At 39.1% G+C, this 27,790-nt stretch overlaps 1 protein-coding gene across 1 annotated transcript in view; it reads left to right on the forward strand.

Moving 5' to 3' along the window:
- Nucleotides 1-1,448: 1,448 nt before the first annotated feature.
- LOC134537977 (dual specificity protein phosphatase MPK-4) overlaps nt 1,449-27,790 on the forward strand; it is a gene marked incomplete at its 5' end in the record, with an annotated part of 73,621 nt that continues 47,279 nt past the window's right edge. Inside the window, 4 exons of the mRNA XM_063378996.1 lie at nt 1,449-1,584; nt 4,827-4,958; nt 7,245-7,341; nt 14,031-14,117. Coding sequence (XP_063235066.1) covers nt 1,449-1,584; nt 4,827-4,958; nt 7,245-7,341; nt 14,031-14,117 — 452 coding nt within the window. The remainder of the gene's footprint in view (nt 1,585-4,826; nt 4,959-7,244; nt 7,342-14,030; nt 14,118-27,790) is intronic.

The following is a 27,790-nucleotide window of genomic DNA, read 5'->3' on the forward strand; positions in this document are numbered from 1 at the left end:
ACATTTCTTAATTAAAATTGTAAGGAGTAGACTAAGGGCGCGGTTACACGGGAGTCTGAACTACTTCAGGTGAACATGTTCAGCTGTTGAGTGCGGTTACACACAGTCTGAACATGTTTCGTTCGAGGCCATTTCTCATTTAACTTAAACAGGTTGGCAAAGTAGTTCAGATCGACATATCTTCTACATTAGTCTCTGATTGGCTGGTTAGAATATAAACAGTCTTTTGCAGAAATTCTAGATGGAAAGTGTTTCTGGCACAAGTTCGAGTAATATTTTACCGAATGCAACAAAAAAACCAACAGATAATTATACATATTTTTTAATTTATCCTGACCTTAATTTTCTTAAAACTGAGATAGGTACTCTCGCTCAAAAAATAATAAAAAATAAGTTTAAAAATTTTACTGTGCATGTTTGAATTCCCGATTTGTAAAAAAATATTGAGCAATATGTAAACACATTTCATTTCTGCTGATAATGCTGTATAAACAAGTGAGAAAATCCCGCGTTTTCTGGATGCAATTAAAAAATAGAGATCAACAACACAGTCATTCGTTGACAGTAGACAATCGGTTTTAGAGCTAAACACACTTTTCAGCAACTACCGTGTAACCGCACACTTTCGCGTTTGTAAACGTGTTTACTTAAACATGTTCACCTGAAGTAGTTCAGGGTCCCGTGTAACCGCGCCCTAGATCTCGATACCATAACGATATTGATGATGTCACCAACATGACAGCACTGTCTTCATTACAGAACAAGCGCGAGAATATTAAGGGTTTAAATTCACATGCTTGTTTTACTCAAAATACATTTCTTTATCCAACTAATTTTTGTATTCTATATTATAGCCCCATCTATTCAAGTGTAGAACACAATACTGAAAATATAATTATCGTATACAAATTTATTGCAAAATTGCTAAACTGGGTGGAACAATAGTGTAGAATATACCATAAATATATGAACTGTAGCATGTTACATACTGGAATCGGTATAGCTACAGTATACTTTACAATAGCCAGGGCATAAAAATAAATTTGAAAATGAATAACTAAATTATAAAATGTTGAACTGCAAAATATACCTACTAAACTAGAAGGGATTATAGCAAAAGAAATGATACAGTGGGAAATATATTTTAAGTATTGTGTTCTACACTTGAATATATGGGGCTATAATACGGAATACAAAAATTAGTTTGATAAAGAAATGTTAATGGTCGTTTGAATTCATTAAATTTTTTTAAAGGGCCTGTTAAAGACTTTTATTTAGTTTTTCTTAGTATGTATAAGAATAAAGATGTGAACCAGGTTAGTTAGTCACATGCATCAAGTCCATATTTGTGATTATGTTTGAAACAGCTGCACCTGGCGTGACTGTCCGGTCAGCGCCGGAGAGCTCTGACTGTGGTTGGTTGGCTGCAGGCGAGCCAGCTGTGACCGCCTGCCGAGGGATGGAAGGAGGTTCCCCGCCAGAAGACCCACTCCAAGCACAAAGGTGCCTTTGTGACCTTGGCACGTGAGGACTTCGATGCCGGGCCGACAAACTTGGATCGTATCGAGGAAGGATTGTGGCTCGGTGAGTTCTTACCAGATCACTTCTGCAGTTCGATCTGCCCTTGAACGTGCCCAGCAAGTACGCACCAGTCAAGGCTTGTATGAAGCTTCACGCATTTTCAAAATAAATACATGTGTACTGTATTAACCCATCAGTAATCACTATATGCACATTTCCCTCGCACTTCATTATATTTTTTCCCCTTTATTTTGAATTATTTTTTTATTCTAGTTTTATTTTCGACATTTGGTATTGCTTTGGTGTTAACGAAGTCTTTATACTTGTTATTGTTAAGCCCCTGCACCACCTGTGCTTGATTCAACACCCAACCAATTATGCTTGGCTTTTTCCATCATTCCTAGAATAACCCTTATATTTTAATTTGATGCATAACTTGTTCAAAAATAATTGTGTCCTGTTCTTTGCTTATTTCAAATTTTTTTTTTTTTTAATGGATACTTTATTAGGTATAAGTTGTTGTCAAACTTGCAAATGCTTAATTTATTACAGCTCTTTTAGTGGGTGTTTTTGTATCACTGTATCTATTTTATAAGCATGTTAGTATAGTATGAATGAATAAATGGTTTATTTAGTCTATAAAATAATCACTTATGTGGCATATACAGTATATGCATTAGGCTCCAAGAAAACACAACATGAGAGAATCCCCCATGCACAACACTCGTCTCTTAGGAGGAGGATAGTCTCTACCCGTATGAGCCCCAATCCTTACATCCCTACTCCAGAACTCTTCTGACTGTGATCTCAAAAACGTATTTTTAGGTTGGCAGTGCAAGATAGTACTGACATAGAGTACCTACCTATCTAACATCATATATCAGCATAATGTAACTCACATTTACCTACCTTCCAAACAAAACTTGTTTTTATATAATGAATTTTCTGAAATTATTTTTAAATTTGAATACACATATTATTTTTCTGAAGTGTTTTAAATATATACAGAAATTAAATAAAGTAATTAAATTTATGTTTTTGCTAGGCATTTACACTGTTGAATGTTCCGAAATGACTGATAAGCAGACATGGTTGTTTACTTATTATCGTCCCATTATTGCAGGAAATCACTGACAATTCCTCATTTATCTGAGTCTTGTTAGGAATAATGGAATCCACTAATTTTTTGCAAAAGAATTCTCAAATGGGGAATTATTATCTCAGAAAGTTGCATCTGTAATTTGTACCCCAGGAGCTACATCACTAGAAATACATGTTCACTTTTTAAGAAAAAAGTTTAAGTTAGAGCAAAACTGTATCGGATTTTTACGTGGTTTGACTTTGATTACCTATTGCAATAGGTCTCTTTTTTTGTGTGTTGCTGATTTAAAATTACTTTCTCTATTAACCTTTCATACATTAAGATATGACTCCCCTTTGGATGTAGTTTTAAATGATGGGTTTTATAAGGTACTTATGTGTATTGTCACAGTTCAGAATTTTTCAGTACCATCTTATTTAAATTTTTGTGTGCCCTGGATGGGACGGTGAGGGGGTGTTGCCGCCACGGTGATGCAACTCGGTAGCAGCGGCGTGCCTGTGTGCACTGGCCCCTGTTGTGCTAGCACACCACATTCCCACAACAGTGCGCCCGCCGGCGCAGCTGTGCTGATGTTCTCTGGTCGCATCGCGGCGTAAGTAGCGCAGGTTACGCTCGCGCTTGCTTGCGTCAGGAGTGCCATGGCCCCGTGGGGCGGGGCTGAAACCCTCTGGAACGGGGCAGTGAAAGTTTCTGAGTGGCCGGGAATGGTTGTTGGAGGCTCACTGGGCAGGCTCATGCCCGTCCTGGTAACGAGTCGGTAGAGTTCGGGAGCAGAGATGTAACGACCGGGGCTCACACAGGGGTGAGTCCCCTAGTTCGTGACCGAAGACGTGAACTTCAAGTCCGCCAGGCTCGCTGGCCGGACTCTAGCTCCGGGTAACGAGTTGTTTCATTGCGCAGTCCATGAGTCGTTAAGTTCCTGACAGTATTGAGGGGAGGAGAGGCTCGAGTCTTAAGTGTCCAAGTCTTGGTAATAACTACTTTTCATCTTAGAGAAACATGAGCAAAGACTTTTTGCATCTAATAAGAAATTTTTAGACAAGATCTAAGTTTAAATTTTAATAAACAAATCTGGAATATGTGGGATAAATTATGGTAAAGCTCTCTCTCTCTCTCTCTCTCTCTCTCCTCCTCTCTCTCCTCTCTCTCTCTCTCTCTCTCTCTCCCTCTCTCTCTCTCTCTCTCTCACTCTCTCTCTCTCTCTCTCTCTCTCCTCTTCTCTCTCCTCTCTCTCTCTCTCTCTCTCTCTCTCCTCTCTCTCTCTCTACTCTCTGTTTCTCTCTCTCTCTGTCTCTTTTGTATGGTTGTTCAGTGGTTATAATTACTTGAGTGATTGCTGTAAATTATAGTTTTTGTAAATAATAATTGTAGGTTTAACTGTAATCTGTAAAGACATTTTATAAATACTGATTTTAGCTTTTGAATTTTGACACTAAATGTAAGTTGGTTTTGAATTAGTGTTATGTTTCTTAAAAATAACTCCAATTGTTTATCTCTCACCAGACGTCCCATCCGAGATGCAAAACTTAGCCTTTGTGATCCTTGAATGAAAAGTTTTTATTAAATTAAGATTAACTAGAATGTCAAGCGAGTGATTTCAGTTTTACAGTTTTCCCCTAATAAAGTTTAAAAAAATACTCTTTTTAGATTCCAACTCATTTATTTTTATTTAAAGTATTTTTATTACTTATTCAACCTGCTTGCAACAATATCTCCACCTTATCATTTCATCCATTCTTGAGGTGTGTGTGTGTAGCAATAGTTCTGTCACTTGAGTGGGGTATTTTCTCAGGGTGTCCATGTTCTGGAAAGTCAGAGAAGTTGGAATTGGTCAGGGAAAGTCAAGAAACCTAATCCTGGAAATTTATGGAAATTCCCACAGTAATCGTAATTTGATGGGAAAATGTCATTCTCCAAGCTTCCATCATTCAAACTGTGATAGTTTTTTTTTTTTTTTTAGATTATTTTTTATTTTATTGTCATAAATGGTGAATGCATGGTTCTGTTTGAACTTTCATTTTTTTAATATAATTCTAGGCCATAGATTGAATGGTAGAGGAAATCACAAAATAGGTGAATTAATTTAAAAAAAAACTAGTCTGGGGAAATATAATTTTTGGTCACGAAAATATGATACGTAACAGGAAACCTTTTTTCAGATGCAGTGTCGCTATTCTAGTAACTACTGTTATTTTCCCCCCAGGGAACTTGACTGCAGCCACCAATGTGGAAGTGCTACAAAGCCATCGCATCGACCACATTGTGACGGTAGACTCGTGCCCTCTGCCAAAGAAGATCACCATGCTGCCAGGCGTGAATACAATGTACATACAAGGTAAGCTCCGAGAAGTGAAGGCATTCACTGTCTTACTTTGGGAATTCCTTTCTTTAAGGTTTGCAGAGCCTTGATGGCTGGCACAGAATTTGATGGTTGATAATTGCTAAGTGGTTGGAAATATTTGCCTGGTTGTTGACATCTGATGAACCTGTACAGATAATAAGTTTTAACTTCTTTGTAATGATGGTGTGATCAGCCCCGAAGAGCCACGGCAAGACTCGGGTGTACCAGGCGAGATGCGATGGTACTGCATGGTTACCATTGCCTTCCGCTCTGTGGAGGTGAAGGGATAACACACACCTAGTCCTGATCCAGGAAATATTCCCAACCCCATCAGGAATCGAACCAGTGACCTTTGGCTCGCAGCTCACTGAGCCAGCAGACTAGATTTCTCTTCTTTAAGTTACGTCAGCTTACGGCAGGTTCTCACACGCCATGTTGGTAGTTTCCATTTTCTCGTCACTGCTATTAGCTTAGGAGTATTTCTATATCGCTCTTGCATTTTCTCTTCTGTCACAAATACCTCAACAGATATTTATAAGTGTGATATATTTGAGGTAAAAAGTCATGCGAGTCATAGCAATTATAAACACTTGTGTGACTTTTTTCACCCATTATATAGTTTGTCCATAAAACAATGTCCCATTTACAACTTTAATAGTATCAACTGTAAGCGTTGTAGAGTTTTGGAGTTTAAGAGTAACTCAAACAGTTTTAGATAAGCGCATATGCGAGAAGCGCTTGCAGTGTCATCTATGTAAAATGGCGATTCCTGAGCTTAAAGCATTTTGTATTCTGCAATTTTCTAAGAGTGAATCTGTAATTTCAGTTCAACGTGCACTTCATTTAAAGTTTAATTGTGATCCCCCAAGTGGCAAAAACTTCTGCCAATGGTAAGTATAGGCAGTTCAAAATGACCGGATGTGTTTGTAAAGGAAAAAGTATGGGATGACCAAAAGTTTTGTTCAGGATGTTGACGTAGTCCTAAGAAATCAGTTTGGAAAGCAAGTCTTAAACTTCAGTTGCCAAAGACGACCGTGTGGAAGGTTTTATGAACATGTTTACACATGCGTCCATACCGGTTACAGTTGCTGCGTGCATTAAAGCCAGATAGATGACTGTGGTGTACTTTGTAACTTCGAACTTCAAGTATTGGAGTGAAAAGATGACTTTCTTTCTTGATAGTGTGGTGTTCAGCGAGGAAACAACTTCTTATGTACATGGGAAGGTAAATACCCACAATGGGGGTCAGAACATCCTCATGTAGAACCAGAGAGATTCCCCAAAATTAAACATTTTCTGCGCCATGTCCTGACGTCAAGTGTACGGACTATTTTGTTTCCCTGAAGCTACCATAACAGGGGTGGCTTATCTGGGTAAGTTAAAAGAATGTCTATTTCTCCAATTAGTAGAAGGTGAACCTTTAACTTTATTTGGCAACAGGATGGAGCCCCTTCCCATTGGAATCTTTTTGTACGAGAGTGGTTGAACATAGAAGTCCCTGACCGTTGGTTTGGTTGTAATGGTTGAGACTACAGAGCTCTTTTTCGCTTGCCTCCACATTTACCTGACATAATGCCATGCAATTTTTTCCTTTGGAGCTTTATTGAAGATTGTTTGTCTGAATTGAAGAGGCTTTTGCTTCCATTACTTCGGACTTGTTAACCAAAATGTGGAAAGAATTGGACTTAAGGTTGGATGTATGCCATATAACTAAAGGTGCACATTTGTAAGAAAAACTAGGTTATTTTACCTTCAATTTGATATATGATTTGTTTTAAATATTGTATATTAAACTCTTATAATTTACCATTGAAACTGGGACATTCCTTTATGAACATTTTCTGTATAACACTTAGTAGATATCTTTTGAAAATTTTTGTGACAGAACAGCAAATTCAAGCGAGGTGTAGTGTTAAATTTACAGAAATAATTCTTAACTAATAGCAATAATGGGAAGATTAAAAAAAAGAATCAACATGGCATGTGAGAATCCCACCCTAAGTTAAGGTGCGTGTTTACAGGATGTATACTTTCTTAAAACTTAAAAGGCATGGGAAATTAAGGGAAAGTCGCTTCAAGTTCTGGAAAAGTCAAAGGAATTCCTCAGTGATTTTAAATTGGAGGGGAAATTCCATGCTCCATCCAGAGTGTCATCACCCAGACTGAACGCATTTTCTTTCAGATGATATTCTATAGCTATACTGTGTAGCCCTATAAAATTAGTATGCAAGGTTTTGTTAAATATAGAAAGAATTCAAGATAACACGTAGTTGTATGCAGTTACAGATTTGCCCCGTGAGGACCTCCTAACGTATTTTGAAGAAACGTTTGAATTCATTAAAGAAGGACAAGCGAAGGGTGTCGTATTGGTGCACTGGTAGGTGATTTGTGCCTTTTTATGTGTGTTTTATTTTGTATTGTGGGATGTTAATGTACGTACTGAACTTAGTGTGAGAGTGTATCGGCATGTAAATACCTACACCTATCTCTCACTTAGCACGTCTTCAGATTGCACGGATTCATTTATCGCTATGTGAATTTTACTGCCCCAGTTTTGAATAGCATGTCTGTAAATTTCAGTTAGTACAAAATCTCGGCAGGCAAAATAAAAAAGTTGAACACGACTCACGAAGTCTGTTTCAACTGTAAACAACAGATGTGCCGTGGGATACAGTTAGCCAAACAAGGGGGTAAGAGATGCACGCGCAGGTCTGTCTACGCTATCGGCTAAAAGCTATGGCAAGTTAAGTTGCAACTATGAAGTGTAAAGGACCAAATGTTTTTACCTCCTTGCGTATGTTGCCGTGCCGTACTGTTGTCGCCTGGCCACAAACAGGGCCATGAACTCAGTCTAGCCAGTGGCAGGGAATTCACTCAAGCAAAAGCAACGTCTGCCCATTCAGCTGCTGGTAACTGTACGTGCTTGATCACTCATAATTCATCGTGTTCAAGTATTTGAGACAAAACTAGAAGTATTACGGCGCGCAGATTGTCATGAAGGCCACGATAATGTTGGTCGCACTGTAGTTTTAAGGAAGTCAACTGTGCGTACAATTGTACGAAATAAGGACTCGTACCAAAATTTTATATACATAAGTCTAATGCTGTTGGTTGTACTAGCGGGAATATAATTGACATTATTTACCGGAACAGAAATTAACAGATGATTCACGTGGAAAAGGTTGTTAAATGAATGTTATATGAAAAAAATAATCATTGGCCTGACAGGATTGGTGTGAACCAGGTGGTGATACGAAAATAAGCACTTTAATTTTTGAAAAATTAACATGTAATTATCCATACAGTCATTTCGGTTTCACTGTCAGTAAAGGATGGTTTGGAAAGGTACGGTAGGTGCTGAGTTGAAGGTCACGTCCGGGCAGGCAAGTCAGCCAGCCAACTGACGATAAAGTACATAACCATGTATCTCCCGTTATGGGGTGTTGTATTTGTCATAAAAAGTGCAATGGGAGGCGTATAAAGATAAATGGTGTGACATATTTATCGTTGAGTGTTATTCAACGCATTTATATTACGTAAAGTATATTTTCCTACACTATTTTGGAACACATTAAATAAATTAGCCTTGCTATTTATGGAAACTAATGCTTCAGAATACGCAATTTCGAATAACACAAGCATTTTTAGGAATGAATTAGTCGTGCTAAGTGAGGGATGGGTGTATATTGTTTGTGAGGGTTGTTTTAACCATATGTAGTGTCAACTGCTTGAATATTTTACCCTACAAAAATTTAATTGTTACGCGAAATCACTTTGGGCATGGAAATGAGCTAGAATACAAATATGCTGGATGTGCATTCCAAGTTTTAATCCTGGTCCAGCCAATGTGACCTGGGCTGTCTGTGGTTTCCCAGAGTCACTCGAAGCAAATTATAGGATGGTTTTTCACAACAAGCAAATGTTCCTTACATTAGTCATTGTGTGTTATCGTCTCAAATGAACCGAGTTGTCTACCAGAGATTAAAAACTTCATTTTAAAAAAAATCATAAAGAGCTCCTTGTTTAAAACATTTTCACTTTTGTTCTCACCTTTTTAGCTGATAAAGATAGTAGAAATAGAGTAGAGATTATGAAATTACTGTTTAAAATTTCCTAAGTAAAAAATGCAAGCCTCAGTTCTTTGGAGTTATTTTTTCTAAAGTTACAACTCCCTCTAAAGTAACTGTACGTCGTACTTGTGGCTACATCTATAGTGATGCGAGGTTCTCAACAGTATAAATAAAGAGTTAAATGCCATTACTTCCTTTGTACTATCACCGAGCGAGATAGGGCAGCAGTGAAGTGTTGGCCTTGCATTCCGGAAGACGTGGGTTCAAAACCTGGTTGTCAGTCCTGATTTGGTATTTCTGTGATTTCCTAAAGTCACCTCAGGCCAAAGCCAGGATGGTTCATTACTGTGGGATGTGACCGACTACTTGCCTAATTTAAATGACGTGTGTTGTGTAAGACCGCCCCTGATGACTTCATGGGCAAGATGCTCTATTGATATAAATAAATTATAAAAATAATTTTATATTTCACCATACTTTATTGTGAAATAAACTATTAAAATTTTATTTATTTATTTATTGTGACACATGAATAAAACCTATCTGAAAGGATAGCCCAATTAATTACCTTAAGTTCTATTTACTAACCAATAGTTACACTATTTCATAAATTACAACATTATTAATGTCTGTTCACAAACTAATCACACTTTCATAACGCCACTATTTACTCTCCTCACTGGAGCTTGGCACGACATGGGCTCTCTATGCTGTTTTTCTCTTACTATGCACCTCGGTCCCAACACACTGCTTCGCACTACACACCTGTCCTCTGTGCCATGTCACCATCCCAGATGCTTTGGCTCTCCATTCCGATCCGTGCAACCCTTCGCTCATAGCTCGCTGTCGCTCATCTGCAGCTCGCAGGTTGCTCCAAGGATTCGGCGGTGTCGCCACCACTCTCGCTCACTCGCCGGTGTCGCCACAGCGCCACAGGTCAGCGTCGCCTTGTATACTCACCGGCGTTACCCACAGGAAACTCTTGTAGCCCTCTCCCCCTCCCTGTGACCTAGCACTCAAAGGTACAAGAACAGTGGCATCCTAGTTATGCCACATCACACAATGGGGCTCTGGGAACCTGCAGAATCCTCGAGAAGGACAGTAGCACCTGTGCACCATGTGACAGAGGCCCACTAATGGGGAGAGCAAGTACTGGTAGTGGAAGGGAGGGGGGCATTCCTGAGTCGCGGCTGGGTTTCTCTGGCCAACACTTCACAATATTTTATTATTTATTTATTCATTCATTTTCTTCATGCTGACCAACAATTAGGAACCTTTTGAGGTGGGCACAAAGTAAACCCAAGAAAACAAATACATATACATGTAGACAACACAAATTCACAATGGCCAAAGCAGGTGCTGCAAGCAGGCAGGCACTACTAGTTGGACACACTGCAGACACTGTCACCACAGGACTGTCACCTCAGGATAAAATCATCTAAGACAAGTACATATACATAGAAATGATAAAAGATGACATGATAATGTTTACAATAATAAATTTATTTGTTTTAAGACCAAATAAAAATTTTAATTCTTAAAATTTCAAGTTAAGAATCAAGAAAATGCATATTTATCTAAATTTGTTAATGTTGGCAACAATTTGAAAAATTATGTGCCGATACATCAGCATTGATGTTTGATTATTTATTCGTAAACTGTATTTTTTTCTGAACTGTTAATGCTTTGAGATGCTTCAGTATGGTACTGAATTTTAATATCATCACACTCTGTGACATTGAGTGGACATTGGAGAATGCAGTAAACAAACTTTTGATGTGTTTGTAAATTATAAACATAAACTGCACCAGCAATCATTATTTTACAAACAGTAAATTTTCATGTATTTTTACATTTTTCGTAAAGTGTAAAATTGTGATACTGGCACCTGGCACCAAAGCAAATGGACCAATCAGAAGGCACCATTTTGAACCAAATGGTTGTGAATAATTTTATATGTAATAACCGTCTTCTGAAATCAAGTACTGAAATGGCATAATGTGTGTGAGAAGTACTGTAATAATTGAAGAGTGCTAGCTAGCAGAGATAACAGCCATAATTCTTTTGATGCTCAGAGTATTCTAAAAATGCATTAACTATTGAGGTAATAAAGGCAGTACTAAAACGTATTGTGCTATATAAAATACATGACTACAGTAACCCTTTGACTTTACCATTGGCCCTTATTATTGTGATGGTTACAAGACGTAAAGCCTTTTTTTCAAAAACTGTGTATTTGAGATGTTATATACAAAGTTTGAAGGAATACTAAAATGTTCTTTAATTGAAACAACATACCATTTGGAGTGTGATAGTAATATTCGAATTCACACACTGACTTAAAGTTCAAGTTTGTCATTCATAATCTCAGTGGTCCTGGTTGGTTGTTTCTCGTGTTCACCACTGAACTTGCTAGTCAGACTAACTATTTAAGAACTTAGTTGTAAAATAGAACCTGATTATTTAGTTTTCCAATACAAAATAGACATTTGTGTTACGAGGTGCCCACCCTAACAGCCAGATCATTAACAAGCTAGAGCTGACGCAGAGGACTTAATGATTTTATCTAATACAGTCTATTTTTATTGCAAATGGAAAATGAATTCCTTAATTCAGCTAGCCATTTTTATATTAAGAACTGATAAATACTGAATGTGCATGATATGTGTGTGTAGTTTTTAGTACAAGTTCTACTGTCTTCTGTTTTGTATACTCTAATTTGTGCATATAAACAGTTCACATAAAATCCCTTATTTGCAAAACTATTTTTTTTTATTTTGTGTCAGTCATTACTAATTTGTCTAACCCCGCATGTTCCTTGTTTGTATTAACATATGTTTTTCTCATCACAACACTACTGTTAGGAACAGTGATCATTCAGCTTATTACAACTCAGGTCGACTTGGCTGAAAGATGACCGTACATGTAACTTTCACAAAAATACTTTTTGTAGATGTTATCAATTTCGATGTTAAACATGAATTTAGATGAGCAGTTTTTACTGAAGAAAAAGATTTAGTAGAACTTTTACATAGTTTTTTTTAGTTCTTGCACAAAAATAAAACAATGTCCACCATTACACGATGCTCACAAGTACACACAGTTCTCATAGCAACACCAAAAAAATTTATTTCCTCAAAAAAAATTTTTGTCTTAATTTTGATTATGCCAAAAACATTCATTACATGCCAAACGCGACCTCTTCAGTCCACATCGAGCAGAGAAAACAACGCAACAGCCTACCAACACGCAGGGAGAGGTAGGTGCGTGATCACACCGACCAATCACAACACAGCTAAATTGTACAAGGACATAATTTCACATAAAATACGTTGTACATGTAGGTATTCCTGTACAAAACAAACATACAAAACATAAAGTTCTCTCCGATTGGCTGGCGTAAAATCGTGATAAAAATACTGTCCCTCTTGGGAAAGGATATTTGCTGACTTTCCCATCATAAAGAATACATAGAGAAACTGCCAAAACTGCCAGAAAGCCTCGGCAGCTAAAAACACTGTCATGTCGTGCAACTGTCTCAACTGTCGCTCTTTCACGCAAACAATACCAAATGTACTAGAAATGTAATAAAAGCTTCTAAGTACTCCAAACGTAAAATATCGGCATGCAAACAATTTTTAAAATTAACAAAATACCGAAAAATGCATATATACAAATAACCTAGCAAACAAAGTTAAAACCAGTAAAAACATATTTGAATGGCTTTTCTGGGATAAAATAACTTAATACCTAATTTTCGCAGGCTTTCACGGCCATTGTCTGAAGTTGCTTGGCTCTTGGGTTGTAGCAGTGTCCTTGGCGAATAATTCACCGATGTTTCGGTAGACATTGCTGTCGCCATCATCAGGGAGCATTTACCTACTGGTAACCTACAGTAGGTAACTGCTCCCTGATGATGGCGACTGCAAAGTCTACCGAAACGTCTGTGAATTATTCGCCAAGGACACTGCAACAACCTAAAAGCCAAGCTACTTTAAAATAACTTAATTTCAAAATTAATTACAAGAATATTACTTATGATCAAATACAAGTATTAAATACAGTCCCTATGACCTTGAAGCTATATATCAGCTGATCCCTCTACATGACAAACACTTGATGTCGCTGGGGCTTATCCTGTCGGTGGTGGGGGTTCGAGCCTAGCGCAGGTGTGCCACTGTCCCGGAGAGTACCGCAGGTTCTCGTCGTGGAACGAGAAGACGAAACTGAGAAGTTTCCTTGCCGTGGTTGCGTCTCGCGACTCGCGACCCACAGCCACACTCACTCTGCTGCTACTGCGGCAGCTGCGCGACTTGCGATCTGTTGTCTTTGGCGATCCACGCGATGCTGCCGCGCGCGATGATCCAGCTCGCAAGATTATCCCTACCCCAATCACTCCCCTCTCCCTGGTGCGTCTTGCCGGCGTTCCCACAACTCTTTCATTTCGTTCAATTCCCCCCTGTATCACACTTTTCCACACACATGCACACTGGGGCAAAGAGGTGGCCATATGCAACAACGGTCTAAGCGACTGGGAGGAGCACTTGGGGTAACGTCACACTATTGTTTTTTCTTTTAAAGAATTTATATAAAAGCTGGGGAGTGTAGGGCCTTTCAATGTTACAAGCTCAAGACGATGTTCTGAGAAAATTTTTATGTTATTGTTTTCAGCACACACAACTGAAATAATAATAGTATCATTTATCATACAGCAGTATATGTGCAGCAGCAGTAGTAGCACAATTATGTCATTTATACTATGGATAGAGCAAATGATGTATTGTACAGTATGCTAAACTATTCATAAACTATTCCTTTTTTTATTTTTTAGTGCAGATGATGAATTGTACAGTATGCTAAACTATTCCTTTTTTTTTTATTTTTAATGAACAGTGTGTTACATAACAAGTTTTGTTTATGTAATGCAAATAATTTTAATGGAATATTTTGCATAATATAGGTTACTTTTTCTAACTTTCATCACCGTTGTTTTTAGTTACTTTGGAGTATCAAGAAGTGCAACAATTGTGATAGCCTACGTTATGAAGAAATACCAACTTTCATTTGCTGATGCTTTCGAAAGGTATGTAAAGTACTCGTTTATAAATTCATACTTGGTAGTTTGTCTCTTGTGCTGTGTGTCGAAATCACAGATGGCCAAAGAAGCATGTGGAATATATTTCATTCGCGATATTATTTTTTGTCAATTCCTGGTACTTTTTTATGTCTTTCATGTTCCTTTTGATTGAAAATTGTGTACGTAGTTAAGTTCCGAATGCCACTGATTTTTAGTGTTCAAATGGTGTAAGACTACTTTTAGTTGATTTTGTGATGTTTGTGTGTTCTGAAGCATCTGTGGAACCTGTAATATGTGTATAAGCACACACAGAAATAAACTGGAAGTTAGACATTTTGAATGTTGATTTGATGTCCGGGCCACTGATAGTAACATCTTGCGCAAAAACCTAGTCCGCTCTCAGCATTGGCTCATCTAGATCAGTGATGAGCAAACTTTTGTAGGAGAGGAGGCCCAGATAAAATTTTCTTTTTATAAATCGACATGTGCAGGTAAGTTGTCATTCGGAACGCTATCAAGGGCCGGATCACACGAGTCGGGGGGCCAGATTTGCCCATTGTCATGCTAGCTGTTGACACTATAGGGCTCCCACACACGACACGTCATGCAGTCCCACATGGTCGAAGAGAAACCCGTGGTCTAGCAAGATTTTTTTTTATCACTTGGTTAATATAAAACAAACAAAAAGAAATTAAATGAATAAAATGCAGTACGGCACAAATCAGATTAGTTGAAGTCCAGCGCATCAGCTAGGCTGGACGATACCTTTGCATTATGACTAAGTTGTCAGCCTCCTGATGTGGTCTTCAAGATAAGGAAAGAGTTTAGTGATGAATTAATATATCAGTAGCGCGCAACAAAGATGTCCCCAAAGTACTTAAATTGTCCTATCTCTGGCGGCGATAAAGTGGGATGAGAATTGTAATCAGAGCACGGTGGACGGCATAACCATACCAAGGCACAAAGGTCATTGGGTCATTCAAAAATTATACTGCATACGTAAAAGGCTTATAGCCCAGTGCAATTAGCTCGTTTTGTAGCCAAACCCCCAAATTTGGAATAACAAGCTGAAATTTTCAGGACATATTCATTTGATACCCCTTAATAACATACTAAAAGTCCCAAAGAATCCCCTTTGGGAATAACGAGTTATTGCTGAAAATGTCCGCCATGTTGCATTTCATGCCATGTTCGCAGTAAAGCTCTATAAAAAAGTAATGGAAAGACCTACAGTAGTAATTCTTTTTTCTTTGTGTTCATATTTGTGTTCTCAATATGTTATTAAAGTCACTTTTACCTGTGATGCCACCCAAAATTTTTTGAATGGCTTATAACCTGACTTTAGAATAAAACCACAATAAAATTTTACAAATTTTTTTAATTTGTGGCCAAACAATGGGCTAAATTAAAAAATGTCGTGGAGTAAAAGTTGTAGAGCAGGAAAAATCCTATAAGAAACGTGCAATTAATGCTTTTTTAGTTTTATTCACTTTCTGAAGCAATCAAAATTGTAGAAAATATTCACCATACTGAATATAGCCTATACGTATCTATTGGTGAAAAACTTCTACGGAAATGTGACGGGATTATGTATGGACACAAAAGGTAAAACAAACCATTGCTTTTAGATTATTTAAAAAAATTGGTTGTTTTAAATTTACCTGTAACTGTACATGTCTATATAAGAGCAGGTGAATTTTATTTTGTGTAAGCATAATTATGCAGTTGCAAATGTTCTAAAGTTGAAACAAATTTAGTTTAACATAAAGAATCTAAGTTTTGTCTGTGGCGTTTCTCTACTATTTATATTTGTTTGTTAAAATTCGTTATTACCATGTAAAGAGCTTAGTGAAAATATAGCTAAATATTTAAAAAATATGTTTAACATATTACCAAAAGAAAATAATATGTATCGTTTGCAATATTGGAAGGCCATCTTCAAAGTCATAAGTTCACTCTAGGAGCTTCCTACGTTGCTTTTCTGGTAAATCAAACACTTCCTCGTCTTCAACTTGCAGCACCAGAAGCTCGTCGTCTTCCTCATCGTGTAGTTGCATTTCTCTGTTGGTGCATCCTTGACCAACGCATGAACCACAGAAATTGGAACATTTTATGCTATGCCTACGAGACTGGCAGTTGTATTCACATCCTTACTTGCAGTTACAAGAGATCAAACTCAAAAGTTCATTTGGTGCTGTTTTTTTCTGTGAAGAAATAGGGTATAGAAGCCCATTTTTGCTTTTCCACCCCCAGTCAGAAGGATCGAGTGCAATGCCTTTCCACGCCTGTACTTGATGGTATACTCTCATACTGTGCTGTCTTGTGGCTTCTGATGTAGGCGGAAGGCTCGCAAGCTGAAAAGTGCCATCAATGGGTTGCCGAGCGACACTGCATGTAAATCTGAAATCTCTTTTTGTTCAAGTCATCTGTTAACTTCCCTTTGTAGAAGGTTGACAGGAATAATTATCCAGCTGAAGCAATAGAGTCTGGGGAAGCTGTAGGGTTGTTTAAAATATCAACGATATCCTGCAAAGTAGTTTCATGCTGTAACTTCTTGGATGGTTTGATTTTACCAAGTTTAAATGGAGCAGATGTTGTGTCACACCCAGTGACAGCATGTAAAAATAATATTTGGTGACACATATTACCCAGAGCCTTTTGCAATTTTTTATTGCTAAATATTTTTTGAGGTTTGATTTTAGAGCCAGGCATAAGAATTGTTACTTCTGTATCAATGTCGGGAAGAGCTGCTAAAAGTACCAGAAGGTCAGTATCTTGGCCAACCAATACAGTGGGTTTCCCAGTCTTTGCAAGTTCTAACGATGTGTTTACTATAAGAACATCTGCATCGCCAGAGGCTTGATTCACTCTGAATCCACCATCGGTCAGGTACTGCGACAGAAGATTAATCACTCGTGCCTTATTTGGCAAATTGGCCAAAAAGTCCTGTTGTGCAGTAGTTGCTGTAACACATTCTTCTACAACAAAGTCGGCTGATTATCTTAGAGCAGATTGACGGATGTGTTCCATATCTTTAGTTGTTGATTGCTGATAACCATCAAACACTATTGTTGCATCCAATCCAAACATTTCAGTTACATACAACACATATTTTACACAAATCTGGCCATTTGTGTCGGTTCGATTCCAGGAAATTTGGTGAAACAGGAATCCTCCATCAATAACATATGTTGGGTGTGAAGGAAGCTCGCAGTTTATCCCCATGGCTTGAAGCACTGATATAAGGGAAGATTTTGTCCCCTTGCGTAGAGAAACATCATCAAAAAGGGATGGTGGAAGGGCAGCTAGTTCATATTGTAGATATTCCGCCAGTTCTTCATCCCACCTGACGATGCAGACCATACGATGGAACAGCTGGTTAGGGGTCAAGTGAACTAACTTGTCTCTTACTACAAAGCCTTTGGTTCCACTTGCCAAAGATACCACATTGTTCTTTCTTTTCAAGTGAACTTCACTGAAAAGTTTTCCTTCTATCAGCACCATTGACGACTTACCTACTTCTTCAGCACACCCACAGTTTACTTTTGCTTTTGCTACCATTACTGTGACAATACAAACAAGTAAGGGTGAATTTCTCTTGAATGGATTGTGACCCCTCATCCATTCAAGTATTTTATCACAGTCCAAAGAATCCCTTTTCTGTCGTGAAGTTCTCATTTCAACATGTTCTGTGGTTATGGTTGCAGTTCCTGTAAACGTTTCTACTGCATCTATTATCTTCGCTGATACTGGTGCAGAATGTATCCATTTAGAAATTGTTGAATCTGACAATCCACGACCATGTGTCAGACCTCCAACTGCCTTAATAGCTCACATTAATACTTGCTCAATGCACATGTCTGTCCATGTACCCGACCAAAATTTATCTGTCCGCCGTATAGTAAAATATCCCTTTTTTGTAAATTTGTGGAATTCTTCTTGACTGAGACTGGTTTTCAGTTGAGACATCTGTTGAAGATATAGTGGAACACTTTTGCTATAATTATGGTGGCCAGCTGCGAGCAAGTATGGCAACATACTTTGAACAGCAATGATGTGCAGATTACAGTCGCCACACCGTTCAGCTCTGACAAACAAACGTACAATTTCCACAAGCTTGAAATATTGTATCCAAAGTTTGGATGTGCAATTTGATGAGCTTGTGACTTGCAGTTTTGTGTGAAGTTCTTGTAATGCTTGTTTCAGGCACTGGGTATCCAAAGCTGTGAATGTGTACTTTACATTATATTTTAAATCACATATAGCAAGGACATCTTTGAAAAGCAGTATTGCTAGTGCTTGTTGAGTTAGGAAATGTGCCCTTAAAGCCCGAGAATATGCTCGGCCACTCAGCATATGAACAACTGAATTTCGTGCATAGACTGTTGCCCAAACATCTTCAAGACCACTTCCGGCCATTATTGTACCAATTGCACCTAAGAAAGACATAAGTAGATGGAAACCTCCAAGTTTTACGAAAATCTTCTTTAGCGGACTGTCACTGCTAGAAACCAAAACAATTTCAACAGCTTTGGCATACAATGGCTGGTCAAATGTTACCATACACATTGATTGATTATGTTTTATGCACTGATCAGCAGCATACAACAGTGCTGTGTACACGGTAGAAGGGTTACTGGGGTCACTATTTATGAATGGAAGAGGAGCTATGGCAGTTTTGGAAAAATGTTTCGTGTTGTGTACTTGCTCCATAAAACCACTCCATCCAGGGCATGAAAAGGCTTTTATCCACAGACCCATCAATGATAACATATTCAATAGGCGAGCAGGTTCTACGCTTTAATTTTATAATCCTTTAGTACCAATATTTTCTGATCTTACTAAAGACAGACCAGATTTGGAAGGTGGTTTGTAAGTCAAGTCAACACTAGCGAACCAACATCAGACAGTCTTGTGGAAGCTATCTTCGGTACGGGAGCATCAGAATGAAGTGATCTTGCTGGTGTTACACAGACGATTCCTCCCATGGCATGGAAAGAACAATAACCATCCAGAGTACGTACATTATAATCTGCATTATCAAAAACAAATTGAATGTATGCATTATTATCAAACTCAGCTGGTACATTCTTGCACACAGATGTTGCGTACAATACAGTTTCCTTATAGGGCATGCACATCCCTAAATTAGCAAGCATGTCTAGCAAGGATCTTGATCCATATCGTCTGTGAAGCGTTACGCTAAGTCCAAGATGTATAGGAGATATGAATGATCGAGGTCGTGTTGCAGAAATATGGAGTGCTGGATTGCCGAAGATTTCTTGTCTTTTTTGATGTCTTGGGCTGTAGAATCTTTACTCGTAGGACCCTTAATAATCTTATCTATAAAAAGTGAGAGTGTTTCGGGGACTAAATTATCCCTGCCCAATGAAATATCTTTTACTGATGGGTAACAGCCGATGTCATATACCCTTGACCTGATATCTTCTCTTATTAAAAGATCAGCTGTCTCAATTATTCTCTTCCTTTCATCGAGTAAATTACTTTTCTTTTCATTGTACCACATACTTGTAAGTATTTTTTGTGTTACTCCAGAGAAGCATACAATGCATTTCGTTCCAGGTAGCTCGGTAAAGGTCACTGCTGATTTGTATTTATCTTGAAGCTTTATTTTCAAATAGCTCTCCCCATATATTGGTGAAGATGGGTCTATTTCTTCAAGAGTATTTACTAGCTCACCAAGTGTATACTGGCATTCACTGTTATCTTCTAGTATATTACAAAGTTGACTAAAGGCTGCAGCTTTAACTGAGTCATCAGAATGCTTGTGATGTGGAGCTGTTCCTGGTAACGAAGAGCCAAGACGACTGAAATAGGCATAACACTGATGATGATAACAGGCTTCAGCTGCTACCAAGTCGGCTACAGTGTTAAGTCTTATCTTTACTACACTACCCCACATATCATCATGCTTCTCTGTTGTATCTCTTATATTGTCGACTATTGGTAATGTTGATACAAGACTAAAAGTCTTTCCGTGACGGTATTTGTGTACAACATCCACATATTTTCCACAAAACAAACACTGAGTTTTGAAATCAAAATCGGGTGAATGAGGCACTCTTAATTTTTGCACTGGTTCAACATTTTTTGCCTGTTGTACTCTGCGTCTGTAGTTTTTGCGACACTGTACGTGAATGGTAATGCAATCTTTACCATCAAGGTGTTCGGATAAACTGTCTTTCTTCAATCTACTACACTCTTTTATGGTATTTAGTCCTTTAATGCCTACTGTCACGAGGTCTCCTTCAATGTTAGTAACATGGTGAAATAAACAAACGAAGCACTCCATTATAATTGTTGAAAATAAGTGTGTGTCACACAAAAAAGTAAGAGACACAAAACCTAAATGTTTATTGATTTCTTGTCAACATGAGCAAATGTTTCACTTCACAGAATGGCTGCCAGCAAGGCAGTATCAAAATCATTCTTGTTGCTTGAAAGGTTCATTATACTTGAAATCAAATCCATGTCATTATCAGATTTGTATTTCACAGTAAATATATATATATATACACACAATTCAACATAAGGTATTCATAATTTTATAGTCTTCACCTTGTTCATGAGATTATGGGTTTTTGAAGAACCACCACTTGCACAATTATAAGAAAATAAATTTCTCTAATGTTATGTAGACATGTACAGTTACAGCTAAAATTAAAACAATCAATTTTTTAAATAGTCTGGAATGGTTTGTTTTCCCTTTGATGGTCATACATAATCCCGTAACATTTCCGTAAAAGTTTTTCACCAATAGAGCTATAGGCTATATTCAGTATGGTGAATATTTTCTACAATTTTGATTGTTTCAGAAAGTAAATAAAACTAAGAAAGCATTAATTACATTTTTCTTATAGGATTTTTCCTGCTCTACAACTATTACTCCAGGACATTTTTAAATTAAGCCCATGGTTTAGCCACAAATTAAAAAAAAAAAAAATTAAAATTTTATTGTGGTTTTATTCTAAAGTCAGGTTATAAGCCATTGAAAAAATTATGGGTGGCCTCACAGGTAAAAGTGACTTTAATAACATATTGAGAACACAAATATGAACACAAAGAAAAAAGAATTACTACTGTAGGTCTTTCTATTACTTTTTTATAGAGCGTTACTGCGAACATGGCATGAAATGCAACATGGCAGACATTTCCAGCAATAACTTATTATTCCCAAAGGGGATTCTTTGGGACTTTTAGTATGTTATTAAGGGGTGTAAAATGAACATGTCCTGAAAATTTCAGCTTGTTATTCCAAATTTGGGGGTAAAACTTTAATTGCACTGGGCTATTAAGGCATAAAACACTTCACATAATTAAAACATAGTATTAAATTGGTACAGTCCCTTACACTATTGTAGTGGGTAGCTCTCCAGTAATAATTTAATAACGCCCAACTACAAAGAAAAACTTTATTTTCACCTTCCAAAATCACCGTTACAAGCCTCTCTCTCCCTCCAAAGACAAAGTTCCATATCCTTCCGCGGTCAATATTTGCACTTACTTCAACCAAATATACACTTCAAAGTAACATAAGTTTAACAAAAAAAAATACAAGATTTTAAACCACAAATTCATTTACTTTACCATTATTTAAACAGCTTACAATAACTTCTGGCAACCTATAAAGAAATAGTTCCGGCACAATATGGCGGCAGCATACAGCGATTTTGTCTCAAATAAAGTGAAACGTCACTTGGCCAATCACAGCTAACTAGGTCACACCACAACACTTTCAAACACCTGGCGCCAGCTGGACGGCCCTTCCTTACTCCTTCTTCCCAAAACCCGGCTTAAACTTAAATTTATAAATCATCTCTGCCAGAAATCACCGACAGAAACAAAGGAGTTATAGAAAACATTTAAGGAATGCAGAGACAAATATTTCCATACAAAACATAACACAAGAATAAATATTTTTTTATCTTCTCAAAACCCCACGCTAAAGAATCAATGTTAGGGTAGGTCAGTGCCGAACCTCCTTACAACCCCCCAAGTTAAATGGAGTTTGAGTAAACAAAATTTAACTTTTGCCTGAGGTATGTGCAAGCCGGCGACCAATTCTCCCTTAGTTACTTCCTTCCAGCTTTTACACCACTTACCTCACAAAACAAGATAGCCATTTACAAGTGTTCAGTTTTACTTAATTACTTTCTCTAACACTGTTAATAACAAGTCACAGAATCCCAATAGACAAAATTACAGACTTGTAATTAACAAACAAACAAGAATATACCCTTAGCACAAATCTACTTGTACACAACCATCAATAAAATAAACCCACATTGGCTCTTACCAACAACCCCCTTATGAGAGTCCCAAAATGTTTCAAGAGATTTCCTGCTTCAAGCCAACATGTTATGCAGGTTATCCCGTTACATCACTAACCACACGACAAACATCAAATCAAACAATATAACATGAAACAACTCTCGAAACTCTAATCAACTTGAAAATGGCGCCACACGATTGGATTCACGTTTCACTAATGTACGGCTTTAACAAATATTGGTTAAAGCTACCTCGAACACCCCTGCCACCAGTCAAGTGTCCAATCTCCCAGACATTTTTTTCCTACTTCCCTAGTGATCCTGAACGGCCCTTCATATAGCAGTCCCAGTTTTTTCGTCTCTTTTAACATAAAATCACTTCTCCCACAAACTCTGAGCAGTACCAAATCCCCTACCTTGAAGTTACTGCTTATAACTCTCTGTTGTACTCCTCTCCTCAATGCTGCATGCTTAAGTTTCAGTTTAACTTCCTCTATCCTGTCACTAGTCTGATCCTCCTCCCCACTAGGAAACTTAAATTTTAGGGCTAGACTGTCCCGCTGAATTTTGCCACTGGTAAGTTCCTGCGGTGAAAAACCTGTACTGCTGTGAATGTGTTCATTAAAAAACCTATTTAATAGTGGTACAGCTTCAGCCCACTTGCTGTGCTGCTCATGGCAATAGGTGCGTAGCAATCTCCCTATTTCCCTCATAACACGCTCAATCGGATTCCCCTGCGGGTGCCTGACAGAGCTATAGATCACATCAACGCCCTTCCAGGCTAACTCCCAGCGCCAAACATCCGCAGTGAACTGGGTACCGTGGTCACTCAGTATTCTCTTAGGTACACCCATTCTTTCAAAATAATGATTGAGTAACTTGTCAACACATGCCGCTGCCGTGGCTTTCTTTAAAGGATAGCAAAGCACAAACTTGGTAAAAACATTTAATACCGCGAAAATGTACTGGACACCTCCCCTCGACTTGGGCAGTGGGCCATATAGGTCCACAGCTAAAAGATCCTCCGGTCCTGATGGAACAATCGGTTCCCATTTACCTTCCCAATTACGATTAGGGTATTTCGCCTTTTGGCAAATGTCGCAACTACTAATTATTTTCCTAATTGTCTTTTCCATATTAGACCAATAGTAGCTGTTACTTGCTAACCAAAATACTTTTTTGTTCCCAAAATGTCCAGTGGATCGGTGAAGATGCCATACTAATTGGTTGACCAATATCTTAGGTATACATAGTCTCCATTTTCCCGAATCATCCTTCCTATAGAGTACTTTACCCGTTATACAGTACCACAAAAGCAGCTTCTGGACTTGTGGTTGGTTGACATCTTTATTTTCATCTTCTAATACCCCTATGATCATGCCCCAGACTTCATCTTCCCTTTGGGCCTCCCCTAACTTGGTGAACTTCCTAAATAGTTCATCATCCTTTTCCACATTAATAATGGCCATAATGGGTCCTGCTCGGGGTTTCTCCTCCATAATTAACTCCCCTTGCTCTATTATCGTCCTACTTAGTAAATCTGCATCCCCATTCTCCTTGCCCGAGATGTAAACAATCTCCAAGTCATACTCCTGCAGAGCTAGGCACCACCTAGTCAGACGGCTCCCCATCAGTTTGCATGATTGTAAGAAAGCTAGTGAATGATGATCGGACTGCACTATGATTTTACTGCCTAACACTATATTTCTCAATTTCTCGAGGCTCCACACTACTGCCAGACATTCCCGTTCCGTAACAGTATAGAACCTTTCAGCTGCATTCAAACTCCTACTCAGCATGGCTATCAGGTGTTCTTCCCCCTCCTCCCCTAGCTGGAAGCACTTTGCACCCAATCCATAGCTGGAGGCATCTGTACTGATGTAGAATTCCTTGGTGAAATCAGGGTGCCGGATTACACAATTGTCCACGAAAAGGGTTTTTGCCCTGTGGAAACTACTCTCACATTGGTCATTCCAATCCCAAACGCCATCCTTCCTAAGTAAATTCAACATAGGTGCCACCACATCTGAGAACCGTTCAACGAACCTTCGGTAAAAATTACACAATCCCAAAAATCCTCGCAGTTCTTTGACAGTTTTGGGTCGCGGAAATTCTCTAATTAACCTCACCTTTTCCGGGTCCGGTCTTATTCCCTCTTCACTCAACCTAAAACCTAGAAAAATCACCTCGTTACTTAGAAACATTGTTTTGGATACGTTCAAGGTTAAATTCACCTCCCTTAGTCGGTACAACAACTGCTCAAGAATTTCCAAGTGCTCGCCAAACGTTTCTGTTGCAATTAGCACATCATCCACATAGGTTCGAACTCTGGACTCTAATTCGGGACCTAAGGAAGCATCCACCGCCCTACAGAACTCCCCTACACTACTAGGTAAACCAAAAGGCAGTACCTTGAACTGGTATACACGCCCCTTGTAAAGAAAAGCTGTGTATTTTCTATCGTTGACATGCAGTGGCACCTGCCAGTACCCCTTTACAAAATCAGTCGTGCTGATGTATTTACATCCATAGAACGCAGTGAACAATTGGCTGGGCTCCACTGGACTCTGCCTATCGGGAACAATTCTGCCTTTTAATGCCCTTGAATCTACACATAGCCTCACCCTCCCATCTTTCTTTCTAGCACACACCAAGGGGTTTACAAAAGGACTGTTCCCTCTTTCGATTATGCCACTAGCTTCCATCTGCCTAATTTGGTTCTCAACCTCATCCTTACATGCCCAAGGGATCGGGTAGCTCCTACCTCTGAATGGCGTGTCGTCTTTCATGGGTATTCTGGCCACATACTTGGTGGTCAGCCCAGGTTCTCCCCGAAAAATATCTTTAAATTCAAGCAACAGTCCCCGTAACTGCATCCTTTCCTCCTCACTTCCTACCTCACATCGCTCTAACATATGCTTCACCTCCTCCTCCCAAGGTGTAGCGGTGACCCTTTGAATTTGTTGTGGGTCCTTTTCTAACATTTCGCCTAGTTCTTCCTCCAATTTACCCTCCTTCCAATCCTCCACACACTGTACCCTCAATACCCCCGGACTCCGGTCCAACCAGTTGTCACTCCTCACCATAGCATAAGGGTCTCCTTTAATGAAAATCCTAGCCTGAACAAAATCAACAACTATGTTGTGACTATGCATGAAGTCAATGCCAAGTATCACCTCCTTGGTTAATCTGGGTATAACCAGACAATTTGCACGGTAGGTCTCTCTCCCTAACTGAAAATCCAAAAAGATTTGCTTGTTTACCTTTCTGCTTTTACCCCTGGTAGCCCCAATTACCGTCAGCTGAGGTACGGGCAGTGTGGGATACGTGAATCCCTGCTTGTTTAGCTCTGCTAGGAACTGTTCGGAAATCCCACTGACTTCCGATCCCGAATCAAAAAGGACTGCTACCTCCTGGTCCCCTATCTTACACATTAGTTCAGGCACACATACTTTATTTGGTTTCTGGGCTCCTTCAGACAATAAAAATTCTCTATCATCAGTGAAGATTGCAGCAGCCATGTGAATAGGCCTACACCCACCTAGCGGCCCTTCAACAGATTCGATCGCCCTAGCCTGACTGCCTAGGCTCGACGATCCACTTCGTTTCCCGATTGGGCATTAGAACGGTGGTCGCCGTTGCCTCCTCTCTCATCTATCTTACCTTCTTTCTCACCCCTCTCTCCCTGTCCTGCACCCGCTTTTCTATCATCCCCATCTACTGGCCCACTACCATTCTTCCCGTATCTCCAGCTACCTTGCCCCCTCCCATTACCAGATCCTCCTCCCTTCCATGGCCTGGTTCCCCAGTGGCTGTTATTGGAGTCCTGGTTACTGTTGCTGGTCTTTTCCTGAAAATACCCACCTTGGCTCTGATACCCCCCACTTGCTTTGCCATGGCAAAAATTATCAACCCCCAAACTCTGTGGTTGTCCAGACGCACCTCGTGGCTCTCTCCAAGCATTTATACGGTCTAACTCCTTAAGTACCTTGCGCAGCTGCTCAACAGTGGATATATCCTTTCCTACCAGTGCCTCTTGTACATGTTCAGGTGTTTGTGAATACACAAGAGTAACTATCTCCTCCTCACTGAACGCTGTATCGTAATACCTACTACGCTCAACTACATTGCTAAGATGGGCCTCTAGCTGCCCTGCCACGCATCTCCCCTGATACAGATTCGCTCGATCTATCCCTTTCACCCTTTTCCCCCAGTATTCACTTGTAAATTCTTTTTCGAATTCTTTGAACGTGGTAATGCGGTTTTCACTTAGCCTCAACCAATTCTCACCTGTCCCCACAATGGATCTCTTTGCCACAAAAAGTTTTTCATCTTCCGAGCACCCATAAACTGCGAAAAATTCGTGTAGTTTGCCAAGATGCTTCTTTGGGTGTACCCTATCCTGCCCCGAAAATTTAGGGATGTCTCGGTCCTGATATGGCTGTGTGAGACGCCTATTTCGACACATACCGTTTCCACTACACCCCCCAGCGCTAAGTTCTCCCTCTATTGTAGCTAACTTTTGACTGAGGTTCCCTATCTTGGTTTCGTTCCCGTCTATCTTTCGCCCCCACTGGTTCATCTCATTGCGAGTTTGTGCCATGGCTTCTTCCTGCAACCTACTTTCGCTTGATAGTTTTGCTTTAGCCGTCTCTAGCTCTTGATTAACACGCAAAACTTCCCCTCGGCTGCTGGCCATCATTCCCTCTAGGGATGTCAGCTGATGTTCTATGTTTTTGACATCAAGTTGGTGAGTGTTTACTTCCTCCTCCACTTTGGCTATTTGCTCCCTAATGGCCACCTGTTCCTGGACTAGGCTGGAAACTTGGTTTTCCGCTTCTGCTAAACGACCAGCATACCGCTCTTCCAAAACCTCCTGCCTCGAGCGAAACTCTGCAAAATCCCCCCTGATCTCTGCTTTGAAATTTTCCAACTTTTGATGGTGTACCGCAAACATTTCTTTAATTAGTGACGCTAGATCCTGGTTACTCTCCCCTGCTGGCGGAGGTGGTGTGGATATGTCCCCGACAGATTGTTCCTCCCCTTGCTCTACTATTTCCCCTTGCTGATCGAGCACCCCAACACTTACTAGTGGCAGGTCCTCCAAACTAGCGCCTGTTGCGCTACTGGCTAGTGCCCCAGTTGATCGAGTATTTACTGGCGCCATGTTCAAAGACAAAGATATTATTTACTCATACACCAGTTACTCTAAATATACAAAACAAAAAACAAACATTTTCCCTTCCACTAAACCCCACAGGATCTCGAACGTGTACAGCTAATCAACGATCAAAGAGTACAGTTCCAACTTACACCACTGCACCTTATCCTGTTTTGCACGTTTTTATGCTTTTTTTTTTTTTACAAAGACCCTACATAACAAAAGTG

Source organism: Bacillus rossius, chromosome 12 (assembly GCF_032445375.1).
Source record: "Bacillus rossius redtenbacheri isolate Brsri chromosome 12, Brsri_v3, whole genome shotgun sequence".
NCBI classification, from domain to species: Eukaryota; Metazoa; Arthropoda; class Insecta; order Phasmatodea; family Bacillidae; genus Bacillus; species Bacillus rossius.